This window comes from Tursiops truncatus, chromosome 1 (genome assembly GCF_011762595.2).
Source record: "Tursiops truncatus isolate mTurTru1 chromosome 1, mTurTru1.mat.Y, whole genome shotgun sequence".
Taxonomy (NCBI): domain Eukaryota; kingdom Metazoa; phylum Chordata; class Mammalia; order Artiodactyla; family Delphinidae; genus Tursiops; species Tursiops truncatus.
In genome coordinates this window covers 107,791,584-107,817,892 of record NC_047034.1, presented here as the reverse complement: position 1 = coordinate 107,817,892, position 26,309 = coordinate 107,791,584, and the positions used below count along the sequence as shown (strand labels likewise).

Here is a 26,309-nt window from a genome sequence, read left to right as displayed (position 1 = left end):
AAATAACCAGGGTACTAAATAGTTTGTAATCTTACAGTAAGCTTTTGTCAAGATTTTAGTTTGTCACCTTAAGTGTATAAAGCAAATAGTGTATTTATTAACATTTTCATACACACACTGACTGATGGCATTCTTACATAGGAACGATGAATGAATATGGAGGAATAGGGAAATAAGTTGGGTTTTACAATTTTAGCAAACCAAGCTGGTAAATAATGCTCTAATATTATACCCCTGAGATTAAACTATTCATTTTTAGGTACTTTCTACCAAACTCTGAAAAAATATAAAACAACTGTGCCTAAGGAAGATCCCTAAGTTTAAAACTTATTCTACTACACTATTAAATTGCTATTCTTCTTTGAATCTCATGTCTGACTTGAGATTGAGAAAACTAGAAACAAGCAAGGTAATATCTACCTTAATTTAAATTAGGCTCTAAAGAAGGTAGGAGTACACTGGGGGAATATTTCCATAAAGATACAATTACTGTTCCACTAAAAAGCTCAATGAAAATGTACAAAAATAAATAAAATAAAAATGTTTCTCTGACATCACCACAATCTAAATTAGACCATTTCAACTATGAAATTTGAGAAAAAAAAAAGAACGAGGCTTCTTTCAATACTGTGATAAGAAGTAGAATTTGTATATATACCTAAAACAAAGAGAATTTCATCAGCAAGAGGTTAAGACTGTAACTATTAGACTTTCACCTGGAAACAAATACACCCACAGATATAGACACACACACATTCCTATACATACTTCAGCTACAAGTATGAATAATTCAGGGTATCATTTGGGAACAATGTATTCAATACTACTAATACCTAGGGAATATCACACAATATAAAGAAATAACTTGACACAATGCCACTATATTTCCTGAGGACAAAATATCCAAAGAATGGTAAAAATGACCCTAAGCTTGACTATCTTAGTAAGCAGTTTTGAAAATAAAACGAATTAGCCCCTTGGTAACATGTGTAAGTAAAGAAAATGGTAAAAAAAATTCAGTGTATTTTTGCTCCTAAATGTTTGAAAATTATAACGTATATCCCTGTTAACTTGAAAAACTGAGATCCTGTTAAAATACAGTTCAATATCCAACCGTTCAATAGCCTCAAAAAATGTGCATGGAAGTGCCATATATGGCAGGAAAACCTGCTTTTCAAAAGAGAATTCAATTCTTTGTGTTAGTGACCACTCCAATACTGAACACTTTGTCATAAAAAAAGGGGCAATTATTACTATCTTTAAGAAAGGTTACAAATATCTGAAATAAAAAACAAGAGTTGGCTCAAATGATTTTATTCTATTAAAATTAATCACCTAATATATTTTAACTTTAAGAACAGATACAAAAAAAAGCCAAAATAATCCCAAAGTTAAACAGTACACAAAAATTAAGAGCAACAATATGAAATTAGAACAAAAGAACTAGGCCATTCCACACATTTTTATTTTTTGTGCACTCTTTGACAAGTATACTATCTATTTTAGAATTGACTATGGTACCAGATAAAATTCATGGCCTGCTAAATTAAAACTTAACACTTATTTCTTCAAAAAGAAAACTGAAAAGGCAGTTTGGAGCTAAGCGTTGTATGCTATATTAAAAATTATCCTCTGTTGCTGTCCCTTTTCCCATCCACCACCATCGCCTTAAGGGGCTACCTTGTAGTTAGATGGAAGTTCTTTGCAGACTTATGTTGGGGTTAGCAGTTTCTCAAATAAGAACACTGGAAAGCATCCTCACTCATCCCTTCCCCATTCCAATCCAGTCAGTCAATAAATCCTGTAAGTTTTATTGCCTAAATCTATTTCAGATCTGTCCCTTCTCCATTTTTACTACCAGTGTGTTAGCTTAAGCCCCTGTATCTTGCCTCTGGAAACTGGCAATCGAAGTTCTTTTTCTGGCAACAGTATTCCCCTCTGCCCTGTCAACTATCATTCACAACACCAACAAAAGTTATTAAAATACAAATCTGATGTCAATTCACCATTTATAATCCTTATATTTTGTCCCCTGACTACAGGATAGGGTCCAAACTTCTTATCAAGGCACTCTGGACCTACTTAATTACCTATCGTTATCTCTCCTCATAATAAGCTATCTGATTTATTTTAGACAGCCATCTCTCTCATGATGACCCTGTATCTTTGCATTTACTTTTCCTTCTGCCAGAGACGACCTTCTCCTAATTATTTTCCAACTTATTATAAGCATCAACGTCTACATAAGCAAGTGGTAATATTTACCTGGCCTGTCAAATGGTTATACCCTTCCTTTTACGTGCTTTCATACCACATATTTTGTTTACAGCACACATCTCACTGAATCTTTGAAAGAATCAATGCATCTGGAAAAATAATAAAAGGAAACAGTACAGAAGGGTATAAAAGAAGAAGTAAAAATTTTCCTTTGCCTCCTATCTCATTCAATAACTTTTAAACTGTTTTTAGTTCTTCTACTGGTCACTTCCATAGTGATTAATATGGTTCTATCTATAGTCTTTGATTATGCCAACTTTAAGAGATTTACTGATTCCTTCCTCCTTCCAACTTTTATTTATTTTTTATTTCTAATTTTTTTAAGCAGCTATAACATTGGATATCATGCTTTAGCCCAACAGAATATCCTGCCAACTGCATTCTAGTAGTCCAATTTCCATGTCTATTTCTTCATCTCCTCCAGGACAGTGACTATTGTCTTATTTTGGCATTCTCAGAACCTATAGTAAGAAGTAATATTCAATATATAAACAGAAAGTTTATTTTGACTCTGAGGTAGGTATGTCTAGGAAATGCAGTTGTAAGACAGCCTGGAGATAGATTATGAATTACTTTAAGGATTTATTTCCCTTTTAAATATTACAATCTGCAAAGGTGACAATGTTTTAACATGCTTACATAGAAGCTGATCCTGATTTGTAAATACCTAAAAAAATTGACTACATTTAGTTTTCATATCAAAGACAGAGAAATGCCACATCTAGAAAATATAAAAAATAAATTTAAATAATATTTTCAGTCCACTGAATAAACTGCACAAAAGAAACTTTAAAACTTTTGTTACACAAATATATGACACATATGTTTATTGCTACTTGTTAGCTGTATGACTTTAGGCAAGATCTCCATGCCCCAGACTCAGCTATGAAATGGAGATGATAATGGTAGTTACCTCATAGAGCTGTTGTGAGGATTATACAAGTTAATTCATGTAAAGTCTTGGAACAGCACCTTCATATTATAAGAACTTAATGAATGTTAGTAGCTATTAAGTAAATATTTGTGTCATTATTTACTACTGTTGCTACTCAGGAGTCTTACTTAGTGATTCTCACACTGAATTTGAACTGTTGCCAAACATTACTCAGATTTGTTTTTTTTTAAAGCTTCTTTCTGGACAATGTTTTTATATTATAATTAGAATAATCTGTTGAATTATATTTGTTTCCTTTGAAGAAATCAATTCATGTATTTGATGCTACCGACACTACAAAACTGAAGCTATTTTAAGCAACTGTGAAATTTCTTTAGCAACTACAATTTCACGCAGTTAGCTTAACCTCCATTTCATCCTTCTATGTTTTAGACACAGTAGCATTCTGCTTTTGATAGGCTAAAGCTTAAAATTTGCCACTGTTTTGCATAATGCTGTTTAAGCTGACTTAAATTACTCTAAAGCTGGGTACAGAATTTCCATGTAAATTGAAAATAACAAAATGTTTCAATGCTCTTTTATCAGAAATAAGAAAAATTATGTGACTTACTTAAAATGTTTGGTTGGGCCTTCAATAAAGCCAAACTCATTAACATATTCTTCAAAAACACCAAGTAATGGAAGCCATTAAAGTCTGTGGTAAACTGAGGAGTAAAGATTTGGTAATTTTAAACAGAAACTAGTAATGGGACTGTGTTATTAAATTTGTTAAATATAAATGCAAAAGGGGCAGACCTTCAGAAAGCCTGTCTGGTGTTTTACATTTAACTCATTCATTTTCCTACTCTGTGAAGTAGGTATTACTGTTAAGATTTTCAAGATGAGAGGCAAAACAGTGTCGATGTTTAAAAACTTGGGGCTCTGGAGTCAGAGAGACTTGAGATGAAGCCAGGTTCTGGCACCAGTTTGCTGGGTAACGTCGGGCATATTACACCCTAGTTTCCTCTTCTGTTAAACAGGGGTAATAGTATTTACCTTATAGAACTGTTGTCAGGATTAAATAGATAACATAGGTAAACCACTTTAGTACATAACCAAGGTAAAATAAACACTTAAAGCTGAGCCAATGTAATTATTAAAACAAAACTGAAGATTTTTAAGGTAAATAAAATCCTTTTATCAAATACCTGAACTGTTGAGGTATTTTACAGAACCAGTAATGGTATAATTTGGTGATCTGCAGCCTAGGTTTCTACTGATATTCTGTGAATAAGACCAAGATGTTCCAAAATTCAAACAAAAGAAATCTCTTCTCAATCTGTAGAGTTTAAAAAAAAAGAATTCAGTTCTAAGTTTTTCTCTTCGAAATTTTCTTAAACCTTTGAAATCTGTTACTAAGTATTAGATTAAAAATTGAGCTCCACTTTATCAATGGTTTTGAATATTTTTTAGTAGCAAAACCTCTTCTCTTCAAATGCAATCTTTCATTTGGCATTTAAAAATGATCAAAATGCTACACATTTTTAAAGTACAAATTTGCAGTATTTTCCTTATTAAAAATGTGTCAGCCAAGGACTCAAAAAGTTGAAATCTAGGGTTATGTTTGACATAATTCTGTATTTTGCTGCACATAAGCAAGTAATTACAAATGGTCAAAGTCTTCGCACTACTAATTATTTTATCATAAGATATTTCTTCTTGATTCAACTGATCCAAGAGCTTGAAAGTGGAATAATAGAAAATTTTGTTCCAAATTTTTATTACTGGTACATCTAATAGTTCATGTTATATCCCTTATCTATTTTCTTTTACCCTATTTTTCCAATAGCAATAATTATTACACTATCCTCTGAGTTCTCCAAATTTGCTGTTTCTTTCTTGTTTTTTCTTCATCAGCAAATCAGATACTACTACTATTACTGTCATCACCACCAGCCCCAAGTATTTACCTGGTAATTATTATATGCCAGGCACTATTTTAAGCAGTGTATGTATATTAACTTATTTAATCCTCAAACCACCTTAGGATATAGGAACTATTATTACGTCCAATTTATAAATGAGGAAACAGGCACAGAGGGATAAGTAATTAGTCCAAGTTACCAGCTTGAGTAGCAGGGGATCTGAACCTAGGTAGTTTGGTTTCAGAGCCTGTGCTCTTAAGCACTACTCTAAACTCCCCCCTCCACCCCCCAATACAATCAAGACTGAATGAACAGCAAATTAAGTTGAAATAAGTTGCTTATTGGTTCATATATATAAGTAATTCGGCTAACTGGATTCTTTTCTCCCAAAAGGTACTCTGGTTCGGTAAGTAGCCAAACTTTCAGAATAGTAGTTCACAGATAAAGTAGGTGTGAACGCAAAAGAATAGAAAGTACTAAAAACCAATTAAATAAAAATAATCTGGAAGAAGAAAAAAGCATTGGGACTATAAGATATTAAAAAGAACAGGTACTAGCTAAGGAAATAGGGGCATGTAACTAAGGAGAAATACAAAAATTCTACAGTAACAATGTCTGGAAGAAGCTGAAATCATTAAGATATGAAAAGTTAAATGAGACAGGAAAATAAAAGCACCTAACTGACAACATTAAGTTCAAATTCACAGAACTGGGAAGATTATAAAAATATGAGAAAAATAACCCATTTATTGAAATACTACATTTAATCTTATAACCCTTAGGAAATAGAAGTTAAGAAATTCTTAACAGAATCGAAATGATTTGATTGATTGTTCTCACAGGAAAATCCCAGGAAACTCTTTTAACTGGATGGTCATGTACTCCTTGAAAAAGTATCTATTAATGTTTGTGATCAGACTGGGAACACTAAAAATTTGTGCTATTAACATCTCTTTTTTTAGATAGATTTGGGAAGCTTATGGTATCCTTATAAGTAAAATACAGAAATGAAAATTCTATATTTATAGTTAGATGAACAATTAGTGTTACTAACAGATGACTGAAATCATGAAGACAAACTTTCTTATTTTTTATATTTAGGATATATAAGTGAAATACATGATAAAGGTATTTAACAAGCATCTACAAAGTTCAAGTATATTTTCAACATAATTTAAAAAAATGACCTTTTTTAACTTGTTCTTAGTAAAAACAGCCTTATTCAAGGACAAAAACTTATGAAATACTGTAAGCTAAAGGCTGGGGATTCAGAAACATAAAACATAGTTCCAGACTTCAAAGAGCATGAAACACTGGGAGAGAAAAAAAGCCAAACAACAGATACAATATAGTGGTGGTAAGTGCAAATCAAGGGTATCCTCAGGTGCTTTGGGAATACAGAGGTGTAGCTAACATAACTTGGAAGGGCCAAGGGTAGTGAGTAAGGAGGAGAAATTGGGGAAGAGTTCCCAGAATAGGGGACACTTGAGCTAAATCTTTAAAATAGCTCAAGGAGAAGTGATTTACTCTAGAAATTGAGGAAAAAAAAAATAGGCTGTTCTTTACCTAAGAGCTGCTTCATCCACCTGCTCCCTAGTGCAACTTCCCACATAGCTAGTGTGGCAGCTAAAGGTTCTTACATTATTCCATGATCCTAGCTAATAACTGGTTAGTGACCCAACTTGAGCTAGTAACAGTCCTTGTCTAAAATACTTCAAAATTGTAAATGGGGAAGAATTAGTCCTTTTCTGGTGGGAAAAGCTATAAGGAACTGGCTGTTATCAATACTATGTTTTCCCACCACAAGGAAAAAGTCAGTCAGTAGTGAAAAGAAGAATGGTCCCTCCCATTCCATCTTAAGATTCTATATATAAAAAGCTGAAGTCACTTATCCTACTTAGTAAATATTAATAGCACCAAGAATTAAATATTTTTTTCTTTCATTAGTTTACCTTTTTTTACTTTAAGCTACAAATTAGAACGCTCCTCATAATTCAGTCAACATCCTTACTAATGTTTGTAAACTGTACCTAGGTATGTATTTATGAGCAAAACTAGTTAAAACAGTAGTAAAATAGCTTACAAAAAAATCTCCTTCTAGGTAGTATTTGTGATGCTTACTTAGGTCCTTTATGATCAAAATGGGGGGTGGGGGGAGAGAAATAAGACCAAATAAAAATAATAAAGGAATATCTATTTGCAGAATAAGGGATTTTGAAGACATTTTCTGCATTTATTATGAATAAGGTTTTTTTTTTTTTTTTAACAGCAAATTTTATGCTTCTGCCTATCAAAGGCTAAATTCAGCCTGTTGAATGAGTAAACATTCGAAAAATGATTAGCCTCATCCCTGGACAGACCTATAAAGCATGCAACTAAGCAAGAACTAAAATGAGTATTCAGGTAACATTTCTTTATTATAAATTGCCAAAACATTCCTGCATATAAACTACAATTTTTCTCTTCTAAAGAATTTATATTCCCAATGACTTACACACACACATGGCCATGTTTAAGTATTTTTAATATTTTTGATGTAAGGCACTAGTCTACATACTGCATATTTTTACTTTTATTAAAGTAGGACTAAATTAAACTATAATTTCAAAATTAAGCCTTAAGCCAGAGTTGAATGAGACAGAAAAACTATTATATATATTGTTACCTATAATTATGTACCAATAATCCAGAGAGCAATACTGTACAGATTAAATCAAGTACCACTTCTATACGTGAATGCATTTTGCATCTAAATGGAGGCTTGCCTGACATGCCTTACTTTTCTATTTCCAGTACTATTTTAAGTGTTCTAGTTCCACTAGGCTTATTTAAAAAAAAAAACATTCATTTATTTTGTACAACACTGTGCTAGCAAATGCTTAATGAGAAGTACATCTTAACAGATTATGGGCAAGGACTTAAGAAAAAAACAATGGGTACAGTATAAAAGGTACATTAGGATACAGGCTCACTTGCACTGAGATATAATAATTATTTCAGTTTGTAATTAGTTAGGCATATATTAAATGATGGACTACTTGCCTACTATTATTGCTGAAGAAGCAATACATAGCTCAGTTAATAATGAAAACTGAACAGGAATATAATGAATTTGCGAAGTGTGTGACTGAAGTTTGGTTCCACTAAAGTTATACCACAGGGACTTCCCTGGCGGTCCAGTGGTTAAGACTCCGTGCTTCCACTGCAGAGGGCTCGGGTTCCATCCCTGGTTGGGGAACTAAGATCCCTCATGCTACACGGCATGGCAAAAAAACAAAAAAATTATACCATAAAACTGGTAATATTATAAAGAATTACTAAAGGGGCAATTAGTAAAAGCTTTTATATGCACTTGGTTTACAGTTTAGGCACATCTGGTATCAGTCAAAGGGCAGACTTTCTCAACTTACCCTTAATTACAAAGCGGGTGTGTGATAATTTATTATAAAACACCCTTTGTTATTCAATCCTGTAAGTTTGGTGTCTCACAAATAATCATTGTTAGTTGAGTAGTCGTACAGACCATAGAATAATAGCTTAAAGATGAGAGGATGAATCACACTTCAGCAATTTGTCCCATGTGAATATGTCATTGATAAAACGAAACAAGAAACAAGAGGGAAGGGTCCTACTAAACTAGTTAGGTCTAGGTCTTAAATCTATTTATTTAAAATCAAGTTTTAAAAACTTGTTTAGATTTTATTTACTTGCAATAAAGACTAACTTATATGTATGGAAATTTTCTAAACATTAAAATATATCATTGGTATATGTGAACCAAGAAAATGAAAAACATGGAAGACTTGGAAGCCATTTGTGGGACACAGAAATTTCAGGTTTACAACTGAGAAATCAAGTGTAAATTCTGGTTGAACACTAACATGGTGAGAGCTTGTCAGCTTGTTTTTCTTACAGAACTAGAAAACTGTACTCAGTGTTAGAAGTAAACCTTTACTACCTAATAATGAGAAGATACAATTACTGTTTGAAAGCTTTACAAACCATAATGCCTCAAACAGGATTCAGTAAGTACAACTGAAAGAGAATATTAAAAGGAAACAAAGCAGAGAGATGCTAATATTTTTTTTCTCAAACACAAGGACCTCATTAATTCAGCTTTATTTGGATGATATAAATGACCTTTTCAGTCTACTTTATAAATTAAAGAAGTCTAAGGGTTTAATGAAAAGATTTAAAAATTGAGCAAGTTTACTATTATTCTGAACAGTGGGTAAAACAGTAGCAGATTTTATTGGACTGTTAGAACTACCTATTCCTGGCTGTGCTCAGGTGTTAAAGGTGAGATTAGGTATCAGGAAACATTAGTTATAGATGTGCAAATTGTTAACAGACCATATTCTTTGTTAACCAGATTAAAAGTTATAATTTAAGGCTTCCCTGGTGGCGCAGTGGTTGGGAATCCGCCTGCCAACACAGGGGACACAGGTTCGAGCCCTGGTCCGGGAGGATCCCACATGCCGCAGAGCAACTAAGCCCGTGCACCACTGATACTGAGCCTGCACTCTAGAGCCTGTGGGCCACAACTACTGAGCCCGCGTGCCACAACTGCTGAAGCCCGTGCGCCTAGAACCTGTGCTCTGCAGTGGGAGAGGTCACCGCAATGGGAGGCCTGCGCACCGCGGTGAGGAGTGGCCCCCACTCGCCACAATTGGAGGGCCCGCGTGTAGCAGCAAAGACCCAACGCAGCCAAAAATAAATAAATTAAATAAATAAATTTATTAAGAAAAAGGAAGTTATAATTTATTGTTGACAATTATGTGCCAGAGAATAAGTGCTTTATTTTCATCTCAAATTTCACTATAAGACTGGGTTCTTATTACAAATGAATAAAAGCATCTAATTAATTATTCTTTGGCTTTATGCGGCCGGAAGTTAGGAAGACTGGATAGATTTACAATCTAGGCATGCTATAGTAATTCTGCTTCCCTTCTGTTGGACAACCATGGTAGGATGGTATTATCAATCTGTAACCATACTTTTCCTCCCTATTTGCTTTGATTGATCTAATGGGTCTGCAAGAAATCAGCTGAGTTTCTAAAACTACAAAATGTAAAAGTTAAAGACTTCTTTATATTTAAGTTGATTAAGCAAGTTAACATTTTACCTTATCTAAACTAAACCATATAATGGAAGAGAGATACTATAAAACAATACCTTTTTGGTTTCAAATTGTGCTTCTTCCTGACAGCATCCTCTACAGTCAGGATCCAGTTGAAGAAGGTTGAACTGTCCAAGCAGATCACAGGAGCTGCAGAGCAAGTTGCTGGAGAAGCCTAACTCTCTGCAAGACTCTGATGAAAACTCTGCCCCAAACGCAGAGACCTGAAAACAAAAAATGAGGGAAAAAACTCCCTTAACTTCATGTTTACATCACAAAGCTTCCAAAAAAGGAGAAACTAGGATTGTCAAAATCTAATACATTAAAGACAGTTAGTGAAATGCATCATTTGGAGACAAATTCTTAATTATTTTTATACTTTATAACTTTATATGAGGCTTTGGTTCTTCCCACATCCCCAACAAATTTTTTTCTTAAAAATTTGTCATATTACAGCTTGGCTAAAACACGGATTAACAAAAAAGATCATATATTATTTCTTTATGATATATATATTACGTATCTTTTGAAGAAAAATGAATTTCCATTTTATTTTAAGAACTTAGCACCTGTTCATATGATGTATGGAGTAACATTAACTTCTAGGTCCCTACTACACCCTACAAACTTATCTTCATTCACATCTAGCAGGGGAAGAGTACAGAAAGGGATGAAGTTGGGGAGAGCGGGAGCACATCAAAAATAAAACTTCGGGGTTTAGGTGCCAGTTCCACCACTTACAAGATGTGTGACTCTGGGCAAGATGACCTCCCTGAGTTTTAATTTCCTCACTGATAAAGCAAGAAGCATCCCACATAAAATAGAGTTCAGTAAAGATTAAATGAAATGACTTATGTAAAGTAACCAAACAGAATGACTCGCAAAAGCAGGCTTCCAAAACTATTCTCTTCCTTTATCCATTCTCCTCTCATGTCTCAGTGAGTGTGGTATACCTACATCTGTCTAAGGTCAATACCTGTACCTCTGCTTTAATTTCTGTCTTCTGCCATCTCCACAGGGATTTACTTTCATTGATAACTCATACCTTCAGTGTACCCAAGACCCATAGTTCTAACTGCTCTCCCCACATTCTGTTATTTCTGAATTGTTACTACAGTCTGGTTTCTGATCCCACCACACCACTCAGCTAAACATGCGAAAAATCACTAAATGCAATGGCATTCAAAACTTTTCTGCTCCAGCTGCTTCTTCCATGGCTTTCCCTCTCCTTCTTCTGCTATTTATCTCTTAAATGATGTTGTTTCCCATTTCTATTCTTGGCTCTCTCTTTGCTTTGCATACTTTCTATAGAGAATTGCATCTTTTCCATGGCTTCAAATACTCAGTTATTGAAAACTCCCAAGTCTTTTTAAGTGTCAAGTTTCCAAAGCCAACAGCCTACCTGAGATCTCATTTAGATGTTGCACAGGCACTGCAAATTCAAACTCTCCAACAGTGAAACATCTTTTCTCCTTAAATCTATTCCTTCCCATGTATTCAGTATCTTGGCAAAATGACACCATTTTCCCTGACCACCTAGTTGCCCCGGTCAGTTCATCCTAGACTCCACATTCTTCACCATTCTTACAATCAGTCAATTAACTTGTTTGTTAAAAAAACAAGTTTTGACAATTCTGTCTCTTAAAGAGCTCTCAAATCTTTTCCTGCCTCAGTGGATTAAATGGTCAGCTACTCCTATCTCTCATTACGTCTCCAATTCCATTCTACTTTTCAGCTATAATGAATTCCTATAGTACCTGAGAATATAAAACCCCTACTCAAATGGACATTTGCTCATACTTTTCTACTCTAAGGCTCTTTTACACTTTTCCACCTTGTTAAATTCTACTTATTTCTAAGAACCCGATTGGTATATCAGTCTTCTTAGGAAGCCTTCTCTGAAAAAAATCAGATCCCAGTATTTAGCCATTGTTTTTTCTGAGAATGAAATTTATGCACAGCTGTAAAATAGCACCACTCATGACACTGTACTATGTAAATCTAGGATTGTCTGATATCCCGGTAATATTGTGAACTCTTTCAAGGGCAAGCATTAAGTTATTTCTCTGTATTTCCAGCACTTGTGCTAATTTTCCTGTGTGTTAAGCAAATGAATTGGTCAAAACCACAGCCTCAAGTAGGGGGAATTTCAGATTGTTTGACTGTGACTGGTTGATCTTCTAGACCAAGGGCCTGCAAATTTTATGTAAAGGGCCCCGTAGTAATTATGTCAGTCTTGGGTGGCTATATAGTTTCTGTTGGAACTACTCAACTCAGCTACTGCAGCACAGAAGCAGTCACAGACAATAATAAATGAATGGGTGTCTGTGTTCCAGTAACACTTTATTTACAAAAACAAGGCTTGCTGGATTTGGCCCACCAGCTGACTAATCATGCAGATTAAAACCCAAAGGCATATCCCAATGTGAAAAACTTTAAGTACTGCTGGCATACTCTTCCAAAATGCTGATCCTCCCATTGACCTAACAGTAAGTCAACATCCTAATTTGATACCATATACATACATCTTTTACCTTATCTCAGTAAAAATGTGGACTGTATATCATAATATATCAAAATAGATCAACTATCCCAGTCTAGAGGGAGGGACTTAAGACTCTTGCTACTATACTAGCACTTTGAGTAATTTATTTACTAGTAAAGTGATCTGCTTGATCAATTTCACAGGTTCTATTTTTTCCAAAGACCGCCACACCAATATATACACATCATCCCACGTGTGACTGGCAGTCCTCCACTGAGGAGTGGGAGTCTATGTTCCCTCCCCTTCAACCTGGGCAGGGGCTTGTGACTGTTCTGACCAACAGAGTGTAAAGGAAGGGATACTACATGATTTCTGAGGGTAGGTCATAAAAAAGGAAACAATTTCTGCTTGGCTAGTGCTTGCAGGTGCTGTTATCTGTTTCTCTATAATACTCGACTTTGGAATTTAGCCACCATGCTGTAAGGTAGCCTAAACTACAGAGAGAATGTAGAGAGGCCCATGTAGAGAGCACCTGAGGCCTCCAGCTGACAACCAGCATCAACTACTAGACATGTGAGTAAAAAGCCTTCACATTTTAGTCTTTCAGTCTCAGGCGGAGGTCTGAGACACCATGGAACACACAGCCATCCTGCTGTGCCCTGTCTGAATTGCTGACCCATAGAAATTTGAAAGCAAAATAAACAATGGTTTTACACCACTAAATTTTAGGGTGATTTGTTTTGTAGCCATGGTAACTAAAACAGGCAATAAAAATGAAATAACTTTGAAACTGTGAACTGCTTAACAAACATAAGAAATTGTTACCAAAGCATGTTTTACAAATCAAGAATCTCAAATGAATAATCATGGGATCATAATACTTGGTTTTATTCTGGCATTTACTGAGCACCTAGTGACAGGTAGCATGAACATGCAAAACATGTATTTGAGTCTGATGACATCTTGATTCAAATATCAGCACAGAGCAACCTTACTTCTTAATTTCTGAATAGGAATAATGACCACTTCACAAAGTTTTGGGGATTAAAGGAGAAAAAGTACAGAAAGCATCTTGTATCCTGCCCAGTACACAGTGAGTACTTAATAAATTTTAGAATTATTCCCACCTTCCACTGTGAAAGCACACTTAAAAACTACAAAACACTACTTATTTTTAAGTCATTATATTAGACATGGGATAGAGATAAGCGTAGGGGAGATATAATGTATCTTTTAAATTTTTTTAAATAAATTTATTATTTATGTTTTTTTAATTTTTGGCTGTGTTGGGTCTTCGTTGCTGTGCACCGGCTTTCTCTAGCTGCAGTGAGCGGGGGCTACTCTTTGTTGCGGTGCACAGGCTTCTCATTGTTGTGGCTTCTCTTGTTGCGGAGTACAGGCTCTAGGCATGCAGGCTTCAGTAGTTGTGGCTCACGGGCTCTAGAGCGCAGGCTCAGTAGTTGTGGAGCACGGGCTTAGTTGCTCCGCGGCATGTGGGATCTTCCCAGACCAGGGATCGAACCCGTGTCCCCTGCATTGGCAGGCGGATTCTTATCCACTGCGCCACCAGGAAAGCCCTAGAATGCATCTTGAGTTCCATGAGTGAACTACATTTTTCTCTTATATCATTGGTTTTGCAGACTTAAGGCGTTGAATCTAAGAACATCAGAACATATTTTTAAGCACTTCATAGGTAAGTACCAAATTCTAAATAATATAGAAGAGTTCAAAATTATAAATTATGCCCACCCACCTTTTTACTATCAGAAAGTAATGAACAGCATTTAAATGCGCACAGTAAGGCCAAATATTAAATTTTATTGTTGTTTTATTATTATTTTTGGCCACACCATGTGGCTTGTGGGATCTTAGTTCCCCGACCAGTGACTGCACCTGCGCCCTCAGCAGTGAAAGCTTGGAGTCCTAACCACTAGACCGCCAGGAAATTCTCCTAAATTTTAAAATAATTAGCCACCCTTCTAAGAAAGACATAGATTTTAAGGGCTGGGTGAGACAACCCTGATTGGGATAACCACTTAACAGTTTATGACTTCTCCAATTCAAAGTAGGATTGACAGGCTAAGAGAGTCCTTTGCATTAGTCACTGATTTATTTTTCTGATATTACTGAGTTCTTTATAAACATAAGGGTTGTTGGCTGGGAAGCTGTAATAACTATTATGTAACATCACCTTTTCAGGCAAAAGCCTGGTATAGCTATACATTTTATTACACTTATACATTCACATGATTATCTGTCTCTTAACCAGTCTTTACTCAGAAAACTCATAGGTTTCTCATGTAATAATTCTGAACGGATTTCAAATCTGAGACAAAATACATGGGTTTATAGACGAACCCCATGAAAACAATACCAGAAACATAGCCTTTATGGCAAGCCCTTACAAAGCACCAGATACTTTGCTAAACACTTTACATCATTATTCTATTTAATCTTATCCCCCTATGAAAGGAGTATTATCCTCATTTTATAGAGAAGGAAACAGAGGCTTAGGACAGTTGAGGTAATCTATCTTAAGACAATACAACGAACATTAGATGGCAGCATCAAGATTCTAATCCTGGCCTGCCCTCAAAACCCTTAACCACAGTTATTAACTACCACCTTTCACAGAATCCATGATACACTATTATTGTATGTACCACTAAAAATAACAAAAATGCTGACACTTGTGCCACCCATTGAAATAAGACCAATCCAGATGTTAACTTGTGAAGAAAAGGGGGTAGGCGTAGGGGATGGGGTGTGGTGTCTCAGAATCAATAACACATAAAATCATTTTATACTGCTTCCAGTACAGTGCCTTTCTTTTTAAATTAATTAATTTGTTTATTTTTGGTTGCATTGGGTCTTTGTTGCTACACGCGGGCTTTCTCTAGTTGTGGTGAGTGGGGGCTACTCTTCGTCACAGTGCATAGGATTCTCATTGCGGTGGACTCTCTTGTGGTGGAGCATGGGCTCTAGGCCCATGGGCTTCAGTAGTTGTGGCTCGCGGGCTCTAGAGTGCAGGCTCAGCAGTTGTGGCGCACGGGCTTAGTTGCTCCGTGGTATGTAGGATCTTCCCGGACCAGGGATTGAACCTGTGTCCCCTGCACTGGCAGGTGGATTCTTAACCACTGGGCCACCAGGGAAATCCCTACAGTGTCTTTCTGAAAGAAGTAATATGTATGAGCTAAATGAAGAATTGAGTATCACTTAGTTCTGGGACACTCTAGAAGACAGCTCCCTTAGGCCATACAAAAATATTTTTTTCTAATGCTTAAGCATACTCAGAATGTATTTTTAATTAAATCATTTTATATCCTCCCCGTTGTCACCTCATTGGAATATTGATAACTATGTGTTGCTACTAACTTTTAATTAGAGCTATTCAGAGGCACAGACAGTAATAAAAGCTCAACCTGTCTAGTCTGAGGACTCAGAGGTGTGAATTAACAAAGTAGGAGCTAAGTCTTCTGCCAATACCAGTAGCTCAACCTCAGGGCACCAAGAAAGTCTTCCTTCATTCCCTTTTTATTCATTTGTCAGGTTCCAAAGCTTTGGCTTATTTTTATTACTGCCAGCTACTTATTCCACCTGGCCTTTCTTCCCCCTCAGGCTAACTGTGAAATGCAGTTTTTCTAATTTCTTAAGAGTTCTTCCAGCAGTCCTCTCTACTTCTCTTTTCACTTTCAAGATTTTATTGCCTTCTTTTCTTAAAAACACTAGTCATTACAGAAGAAAGAGACAGGAGTAAGCTTTAGAGAAGTTAAAACAGTTCAACAAAAAGGTGAATTGCTCAGACCACCCTTTCTAAATATTTTCAGAGTCATTATGTATTTGTTGGAGTGGGTGGGGTTCATCACTGTTCTACATAACCTACTACAGATATCTTAATGACTTTGATAGCAAGGAACAAACACTAATGAACTAGAAGGCCTTTCAAACCTCTGAGGGATTTAAATGTACACGTGAGGCAAAATAAAACAATATATAAAAGAAAAGTGGCCCCTGTATTCTCTTTGGCTACACTCTGCATGGGAATGGAGGGATACAAACCACACACAGAGCTTTGGTGCAGTTGTGAATCTGTAATACAGCATTATGTATGACGACAGAACATGTAAGGGAGAGGGTATATAAGACTGCAAATCTGGAAATGGGATGTAAGTTAAGTCTTGCATTTTATCTAAACACCTTACTTTAGGTCTGGTGAGAGAACATGGTATGTGAGAGGTACTAAAATGACCCCCAATTTTCCACCTCTACCATTTTGCTCTCCCAGTAGAGGTAAATGCTGGGAATTAAGCCTGGAGAGACAAACAAGTATTAGGTCAAAGAGGTCCTGTTAAGGCACACTGAAGATAGACTTCAACTTAAAAGCAACTGAGAGCCATTGAGGAGTTTTAACAATGACCGACCTAAGTTTGAGAAAGATGACTTGGATGCACTGCAGAGACTGAATTAGGAAACGGGGGAAAATGAGATCAGGAGACCAGTTACAGAAGCTGTTGTGCCAATCCCAGGCAAAGATGGGGCCTGAATTTAGGTACTACCTGTAGAGGTAAAATTAAATGAACTGGCTTGGAGATTTTTAAGGGTTTAATGACTAACTGGGGTCAGAGAGTGAAAGGAAAAGAATTTAAAATGAATAATTTCCAGCTTGGGCAATTGGGAAGCTGGCAAAAACAACAGCTTAGATTCTGATAATTAAAGGGCGAACTAGGAGGCTGTTATTTCTAAGGAGAGAGAGGTTGATGGCCTAAATAAGGGATTAATAATAAGCGGATGAATCTGAGAGATATTTAGGAAGTAAAATCAACAAGACTTGGTAATTACCTGGATATGAGGTATGTAAGAAAAGGCAGGAGTTGAAGATGAGACCCAAGTTTCTGGCTTGAATTCTGTGGATGGTCACTTTGGTAGACTGTTTAATGGGCATAATAAATTCCTCCTACCTTGGTATGTACACTTCTTTGCAATGTGACTATGTCACTCTTCTCACGCTGAGATGGAGTCCATATCCCCACCCCTGAAATCCAGGCTGGTCTTGTGACTTGCTTTGACAAACACTGCGATGTGAAAGTGACGTATGTGATTTCTGAGGCTAGGCTTTAGGAGGCATTGCAGCTTTTGCTCTGTAGGAGTGCTGCCCTGAGACTGCCATGAAAAGAAGTTGGTCTGGCCTACTGGAGAATGAGATGTCACATGGATGGGAACCTAGCTGACAGACAGCACCACTAAGAATGAAGCCATCCTGTACCCTTCAGTTTAGCTGACCTACTGGCTCAGCACAGCTGCGTAAATGAGGCGAGAGGAAATCAACAGAGGAACTGCTCAGCAGACACACAGAATTACAAGAAATCGTTATTTTAAGCTTTGGGGGTGGTTACACAGCCACAGATAATGAAACAGTTAAAGAGAGTGAAATCAGGAGAAGGCAACTTGAAATGTTATTCTTTTTTGTCTTTTCAAGGTGGTGAACTCAAATTACCTAAGACTGACAATAAATTCTTGAGTATGAAGTTTAGAAAGGGGTCTTCCAGTAATTTCTAAGGCACCAAATGACTGAATAATGGAGTACTGTAAAGCTAATTAGAGAAGTAAAGAATCCACCTTTTAGGCAAGGTTACAAAAGGACAGGCAGGATCTTTAAACTCCTTGATGAAAGAAAAGCCCAGGTGTTTGTAGGGGCCTTCGGTATAGATCCTCACTCCTCCAAACCTTGGATAAATTAATTAAACCAGGTCTCTAGGAGAATACTTCTCAGCAGGCTCAATACAGAGAACTCCTGAAAAATTAGGCTGATAAAAGACACTTATAAAAACTCCAACCATAGTGTATATTAAACAGTTTTATTATTCACATAAACATGGACTAAAAACTTCTAAGGAGAAATTAACAAACAGTAAGTTGTTTGTGAGTGAATAGGAAAATAAGTAGAATTTAGCCTTTCCCCATTGAAAGATAAAGAACGCATCTGTTCTGTTAATGGATAAAAACGAAATAAAAAAAACCTGGTTAAACACCGTCCGATTTTAAACGAGATGAAAGCTATCATTTTAGAAAATCAATGTCAAAAATAAATTATGCTTTAGTATGGAATAGCTTCTTTTATTGCAACAATGTTGTTTAAAATCACAAATGGCACTGAAGTGTACCCAGCAGCATATGAATTCCACAGAACAGAGGTTAAAGGCTGTCTAAAAGTGACGTACAGAGACCACAAACAACTGACAGAAAGAAGTAAAAAGGAAGTGTACCCTGGACCAAAGACCTCAGGGCTTTAAGATTTGGGAGCCTTGCCATAAGGAACGATAGTTCCTTGCATTTCTGCCAATTTAAAAACAATCTTCATTCTTGTGCAAAACTTAGTGCCTTTTTTTCCGTTCACGGTGTGTCTTACAAATTGTACTCAAGATAGTCTAAAGTCAGGAGAAAAAACCGCTAGAAACCCGGAACGGGGAAAGATAAGTATCAAACGAGGTATTAAGCCACGTCGCACTCTGGCCGCAGCAGTCGCTGAGGAAGCCCTATCCTCCCACCCTTTTCAACTGTGGCTCCCAAACGGGACCGAATGTTCAGTTTTCCTCGGCGCAATCCCTCCCACTCGCCCTGGGGCTGCAGCAGACGTGACCTCCACTCACCGTTTGAAGCACAGTCGCCAGCAGCAGCCGCAGCCCAAAAGCCGGCAAAAGGCACCCATCCAGCCCGGCCGCCATAGGTGCCATCTTCCGTAGGTCTCCGGCTGCCCCGAGGACCCCTCTGCTCGGGGCGTCTACTCCAGAGCCTAATCCAAAACAGGCTGCTAAAGGCGGTTAACATCAAGTCTCTTATTCTGCAGGGACGGGTGTTAACTAAGGGCATATAAAAGCTTAAAGATGAATAAATACCTTTACATTTGATGTAAATATGAAGTCGCTGGGTCCTTTCGATAAACCATATCAGGCATTTTCCTAGACTCCCCAAATCTGTGCTTCTCCGGGCTCTTTCCTTTCATTCACGACATTTCCTCAAGCAGCCAAGAAGCCCCGCCTTCGCCAGTTTCGGCCTGCCTCCTTCTCCAAGTTTACCCAATCGAATGCCGCTTTGGTTGACACCTTAGGCAAAGGAAACCAACCATGACACGGGCCAAGAGCTAAGCCTTGGGGTTCTTCGGTCCAATAAGCACAAGTGAACGGGAGCAGTGGGCGGAGCCTCTGGTTGCTGAGCAGCGTACGTGGATGCGTGCGCGTGGTGGCCGAGGGGGATGGGAAGGGGGCGGGGTCGAGGGCGGCGCAGCCGCAGCCGCAACGTAGGAGCGCGCGGCTGCGAGCAAAGGAGGGAGGGAAGGAAGGAAGAGAGGGAGGCAGGCAGGCGGGCGCGGGGCTCGGGCACTGAGGCGGTAGAGGGAAGCGAGAGCCCGGCAGCCGCTTCGCGCTGTTTGCTGCGCGGGCTTTTGGAGGGGCGGCCGTGGAGTCGGCCGAGGAGAAGCGGACACCGGCGGCGTTGGTGTTGGCGCCTGGGGGCGGGGGACTGGGGAGGCGAGAAGGGGGGGGGGGTCGCTGCGGTGCTTCTCTCGCTGTCGCGCTCTCCTTGCCTTTCTCCCGGCTTGGTGGGCTCCTCCCGGCGTCTCCTTTGCCTCCGGGGCCCCGATCCCCGCCCCCCGCGGTATGTCTTGATCCCGAGCAGCGGGTTTCATGGGGCTCCTCAGGATTATGATGCCGCCCAAGTTGCAGCTGCTGGCGGTGGTGGCCTTCGCAGTGGCAATGCTCTTCTTGGAGAACCAGATCCAGAAACTGGAGGAGTCCCGGTCGAAGCTAGGTGAGGAGCCGTGCCACTCTGGGCTGAGTGGTGTGTGGAAGCGGCCGGGCCAGGGAGGCAGTGCTACCCGAGCAAGTGGGCGTTTGTCTAACCTGAGATCTGGCTCCTCGGCAGGAGGCTGAAAGAGGTTGCAAAGAGAGATGGGACTAGGGGCATCGAGAACACAAGCTCCAAGAATGGTGTGAATTAAGCTTGGGTGGTATGCTGGGCTCGCGAGGTCACGGGGCAGAGGTTGCAAGGTTGGGCTTCCCGGAGCCAAAGGGTTACCCTGAAGTAGGCATTCCATGGGGATCAAGAGCAAGATAAGAGCGAACTCATTGGGGACCGGGTACTGACTGTTGGAGGAGACAGAAACGCTCAGGCTTACGTGTTCTCTTAGAAGTCGTACAGAAAGCCTCGGCAGTGTCAGGCGAGGGGTATTCTAATTTGAGATGTGGGCACCTGGTTACGGAATCTTTTGGGGATGGGGAGGTTCGCGAAGGGATAGATGCGCAGAAATGGAGGGAGATGCTGGAATGACGGTGAGTAAAAGAAATACACTGTAGTGAGTTGCACTCTTGTGCTGGGGGCAGCAAGGGACCGCACAACTGACGAGAGAAATAGGCTGTCCCCAGGTAGGACAGGAAAGCAACTATAAAGCTTCCGTGAGGTACTGAAACGAGGCATCCAAGCATTTAAATTCTTTTTTAGTGGCGCTAAACTGCCATATTTTGAGCTTAAGAATAGGGATGTGTGTGTACGTTACTTCGCGGCGATGTTGGTGTAGTGAATTTAGGAGGAAAGGTTGAAGGGGAATTGCTTTAGTGAGATTTAAGTTTATGAAAGGAAGAGTGCAAAAAGTTTACCATAGGTTAAGTACCTTAAAGAGTTAACAGTGCTTACTTTAATTACGGAAGAGGTCTGAAGTACAAAAAGTTGGAGTGTGATGTTGTGAAAGACCCGAAGAATGCACAGATAATAGGTACTTTCAGATTAGTAGGGAACTTCGGCGTTTGGGAAGAGCTCGGGGTGGGGAGGGAATATTAAAAGAATGTCAGCAGTACATTTTGATTTAAAAACGTACATGGCACTGAAAAATCAGCTCAGGAGGCTGTAATTTGAATGTGGAAAAGTAATGTGAAGTATTTTTATGCGTACACTTTCACCTCAAAATCATTTAAAATACTTTTCAAACTGCAAATAATAAAATACCAGCAGCACTGTAATTTAGACTAAGAAGTAAGAGATGCTGCTGTGGGTGATGATTAATATTTAGGAAAAATGTATCAGAAAATAATTGAAATATTACAAACAGTAGCTGACTATTTGCAGTTTTGATAGACTTTGCGAAAAGCCTTGGAGACATTTTAAAGAGCAGTGTATCAAAGAGCATCAAATAAATCTAGCTGAAGTGCAAATAAATTTGAGGAGGAGCTAGGAATAATTCCACTCCTCAACTCTAGGGTAGAACTTGCCCTGTACAGTTTCGAACAGATATCAAATTTATTTACTATGATTTTATTAATATGAGTCTTGTATGATGGAAAAATATTCACTTTAAATATTGAAGGTTGGCCAATATACTCTTTGTGTTTGTATCTATTTAGCAGCTTTGAGCGTCATATTGTGGCCTGATTAATGATCCAGCTTTACAGAGAAAAAAATGACTCCTCTTAAAGTTGAAAGTTATATTAAATTAAAATTTGTATTAATTCTTCGTTGTGTTGCTCTTTGAATTTCTTAGACACATTACAATAGGTTGGGATAATTCAAATTTTAATTTTCCTTTGTTGCCTAACATTTTTTTTCCATAATGCTTGAAAGTGTTTTCTGTAGGCACAACCTTAATAATTTTAGAAAGAGTTATCTGAGGATGTAGAAAGCCACAGGTAGTAGTGTTTTTTCATGATTTTTTACAGGAAAGGAACCTTTATATTCCATTAGAAATAGTAAATATGGATTAAACTAAATAATTCTCGAAAAGGAGCCTCAGATACAAAACACTAGAAGGAGCTAATAATGGAGATTCAAAATTATGGCAAATAAAATATATAACTTCGTATCAGCAGTCTTGATTAAAAAAAAAGTCTTATGAAACAGGCAATACTAAAACAGATGTTGTCAGTTAGTAATCTTCCTTAGGAAAGGAACACAGAAGGAGGCATATTTTGACAATCAGACTCTGTACTAGACACTTTCATATTTGATATTCTTATTTAATCTTCCAAGAACACCATAGAAAGCCATTTTTACAGATGCGGGAACAGGTTCAAAGGTTATATAACTTGACCACATAGCTAGTAAGTGGCAGAGCCAGGACTGGAACCCAGGTATGTCTGATTCCACATCAAGTTCCTCTTTAATTATACCAGGCTGCTTGGGACTTTATATTGACATTACACTAAGATGTAGCAGTTTGAATAGAATTTTTAAACTGTAATACCAACGTTTAATTGCATTTATTTCTAAGAATGAATGTCATTCTTAGAAAATTCAATTTCTGACACAAAGGGATTGGTTTAGTGTAATGTATGTTGCTTGTTTATACCCGTGTAACGAACATAATTATATTACCCAATGAAAGGACTGAAATAGCTTATTTCTGCTACAGGGGACAAAAAAACTCTGTGGTGGTTTTCTGTAAGTGGTAAAATCACAACATTAAAAGCATTTTTGTTTTGGCACCAGAAAAACTTAAACACACATTTATCACTTTTCAGAAACTTTTGTGGTGTCATCTGTCACAGAATTTTGACTTATAGTGTAGTCAAATTTATTAAACTTTGCATTTATGGCTTAAAGAAAAAGAAAAAGTTAAACATTTTGCTCTTAAAAGTTTTCATTGTTTATCTTTTCTGTTATAGAAGATTCCAAAGGATTGCATTTTCTGATAATGCTTTGTATGCACCTTGGTTTCAGAATATTTTGATAGTGAGATCTCTAATAGAGCGATAGTTGTATTCAAAACTTAGGTGTATTCATTGACCACTTGGGACATTAAGTATATAAACAGGAATTCCTAAAAACCAATGTCACATAATAGAGTTTTCTTTTATCTTTTTTTTTCATCGAATATTGGATGGCAGTATACACGTTACTTTGCATCTTGCTTTTTTCATTTAATATCATAGAATATCTTTCCAGGTCAATAAATATAAATTTGACTTACTCATTCTAATAGCTGTATAATATTCCATAGTATGCACGAATCATAAATTCTCCAGCCATTATGCCAATAATGAACATTCAGTTTATCTCTCCCCCCACCACTTAAAAAAATTTTTTTTTACCATTTTCTTTCTTGGTATTATAAACAATGTTACAAGAAACATCCTTATATAAGTTTATTTAACTCCTTATTTGTTGGTACTGTTTTCAGTAGGATAAATTCTCCTGTTAAGGGATTACTGGGACAAAAGATGTATGTATTTTATAATTTAACAGATCTTAAAATCTGTTACTTTCCAAAAAATTTATTTCCCAAGGGTTACAATAATCTGCACTGTCAACACATAACAAGCCCTGGATGGGATGCTGTCAGCTTTAAATTTTTGCCACTCTGAAGCTGTGAAATGGTATGTTGTTGCATTGGTTTACATTTCCTCAACTTCTAATTAGGTTGAACATTTACTTGTTCATTTTCATTTGTGTGTTGGGTAGTAGTTTCTTACCGATTTTTAGGGTTTTAAAAATATATTAGAAGTATTAATCTTTTATCTGTTTTATGTCTTGTGTCTGTTTTTCTCCAGGTCTGTCGTTTGTCCCTTGATTTTATGGTATATTTTGCTTATACAGAAGTTAAAAAATTTATGCAGTCAAATCTATGAATTTAGGCAAGTAGGTGCCTTACATTGCTTGAGAAGACTTCCCCCAACCAAGATTATGTTCATTCTCTATTTTTTGTTAGTATTTTATAACTTTTATTTTTTATATTTAGCTCTTTAAAGCAGTCATATGTTTATTGTAATTTCTCTCAGTGAATGGCCACTTATGGCAAATATTATATTAATAATTTATCTTTTTTCCCCACTGTATGTTACAGTTCTTCTTTTAGTCGTATATTACGTTTTCATATGTTCTTGGATTAATTTTGGACTCCATTTTTTTCCACTAATCAGAGATTCTTTAGATCTTAGGGACCCATATATAGGCTTCAAGGCATCCATGAATTCCCTGAAATTATATACATAGCTTTCATCAGATTTGCAAAGGAGTATGCAGTCTCCTTAATGGTAAGAATCACTGATTTGTAGTAGATGGTTTATATTTAATGGAGTAAGTGCATTTTTTGTTTTTAATATTAACATACTACAACATGCAACTTGTGAGTTAAATTTAGGATACGAGCACATTAGTTATGAACAATTTCTCTGGGATGTTATACTGAAAAATCTTTGTTAAAATGTATACAAACTTAATTTTTCTAATGAGGTACAGTCTATAACGTGGAGTCAAAATGAACACTGTCACTTAGGCTACTACTTAGTTGCTTAGCTGTTACTTAGAACTCTGCATGTCAGAATTTGTTGCTTTTACAAAGTAGTTCTTTCTGAATCTTGAGAACACTGTTGCTAATGCTGACTGGTGGAACAGTCAATGAAACCTTTGTTATATAAATGTAAGAATTATGTGCCTGATAACTTTATTTTCTATACGGCCTAAGCATTTAAAATAGTATTTGTTGTTCATATGCTTATAACACAACTAAATAAATTTATGAATGCATTAGGACATAATGTTTTAAATGAGGACAGTAACTCAGAATGGATATGTAGGCATCTTCATTGGTCAAAATTATGTTAATCCCTATGTTCTTAAAACCCTCCTAAACTAATGAACTAACTCCAGGGCCAAGGTTGAGACTGCTGTTTGGAATTTGGTAGTTTTTACAAGTGCCTGAAACCATACATACCTGTAAAATGTTCCCAAGAATGATAGATTTCTCTACTTATGAAATTGTTTGCAAACCTTACAGTAGTTACTGTTTAGAGGACTTATGGTTTAATTGGAATGCAGTTATTCTAGAATTGCTAATTGGTGTCTCACTTATGAGTCCTAGATAGGTTATCTAGTGCCATGGAGTAGTCAACTGCTACAGTTGATCTCAATTAAAGTAATCCTAGGATATCTCTCTACCACTCTGTTAAGCGTTCTAAGAGATTTTGGCACTTAGTGAAATTGAAATAGTAATGAATATTCAAACACTGCTCTCCAAAATGACCACTTTTGAAGGGTGTACTTATAGATGGACTTTATAATCAATGGTTCACTGTAGCCTAATTATTTATAATTATCTGCCCACCTACTAGTAGCTGCGTTTCTGTATTTTGCCTTTCTGCCTGTTAATTATAGATTAACTGCCTGTTGGACCACTTGTGCACCTGATTCTGTTCCTCACCTACTTAGAGATGTGGTTCCAGAAGTTTTCCCTCATTCTCCTATAGTTATCATTTCCTCCCTTTCTGCTGGATTCTTCTCATTAGCATGTGAACATGCTATTATTTCTCCCAACCAGAAACAAAATGGTATTTTTCTCAACTCCTCTTTCTCAGCCAACCTCTGTCTCATATTTCAGCTTCCTTTAGCAGTAAAACTTTAAAAAATTGTCTATTCTCACTGTTGTTGATTACCACAATCACCAGTAACTTCCCTAAATCCTACGGTCAATTTTTGGTCTTCGTCTTAACTTGACCAATCAGCAGAACTTGACACAGTTGATCACTTCCTCCTTTTTGGTAGACCTTCTTTACTTGGTTTCCAATATATCATACTCTTGGTTTTCTTCCCCCATCACTGGTCATTTCTCTATCTCCTGTGTAAGATTCTTTTTTTTCCTCTTCAACCCCT

General features: G+C 37.1%; 2 protein-coding genes across 5 annotated transcripts in view; one reads left to right on the top strand and one right to left on the bottom strand.

Annotated features, from left to right (window-relative positions):
* Positions 1 to 19,483, bottom strand: part of SELENOF (selenoprotein F) — a 37,898-nt gene extending 18,415 nt beyond the window's left edge. The window contains exons 1-2 of the mRNA XM_004316187.4: positions 19,328 to 19,483; positions 10,252 to 10,419 (exon numbers count right to left, since the gene is read on the bottom strand). Coding sequence (XP_004316235.2) covers positions 10,252 to 10,419; positions 19,328 to 19,411 — 252 coding nt within the window. The 5' untranslated portion in view covers positions 19,412 to 19,483. The remainder of the gene's footprint in view (positions 1 to 10,251; positions 10,420 to 19,327) is intronic.
* A 500-nt stretch (positions 19,484 to 19,983) lies between these two features.
* Positions 19,984 to 26,309, top strand: part of HS2ST1 (heparan sulfate 2-O-sulfotransferase 1) — a 187,456-nt gene continuing 181,130 nt past the window's right edge. The window contains exons 1-2 of one of the 4 annotated variants that reach the window (XM_073787749.1): positions 20,361 to 20,483; positions 23,948 to 24,037. Coding sequence is in view for 2 of the 4 variants with exons in the window: in XM_033863834.2 (XP_033719725.1) it covers positions 20,360 to 20,483 (124 nt within the window). In the remaining 2 variants the exon portion in view is untranslated. Of the gene's footprint in view, positions 20,484 to 23,947; positions 24,038 to 26,309 lie in introns of all 4 variants that reach the window. The other 3 variants (XM_033863834.2, XM_033863838.2, XM_033863839.2) reach the window with 3 other exon arrangements.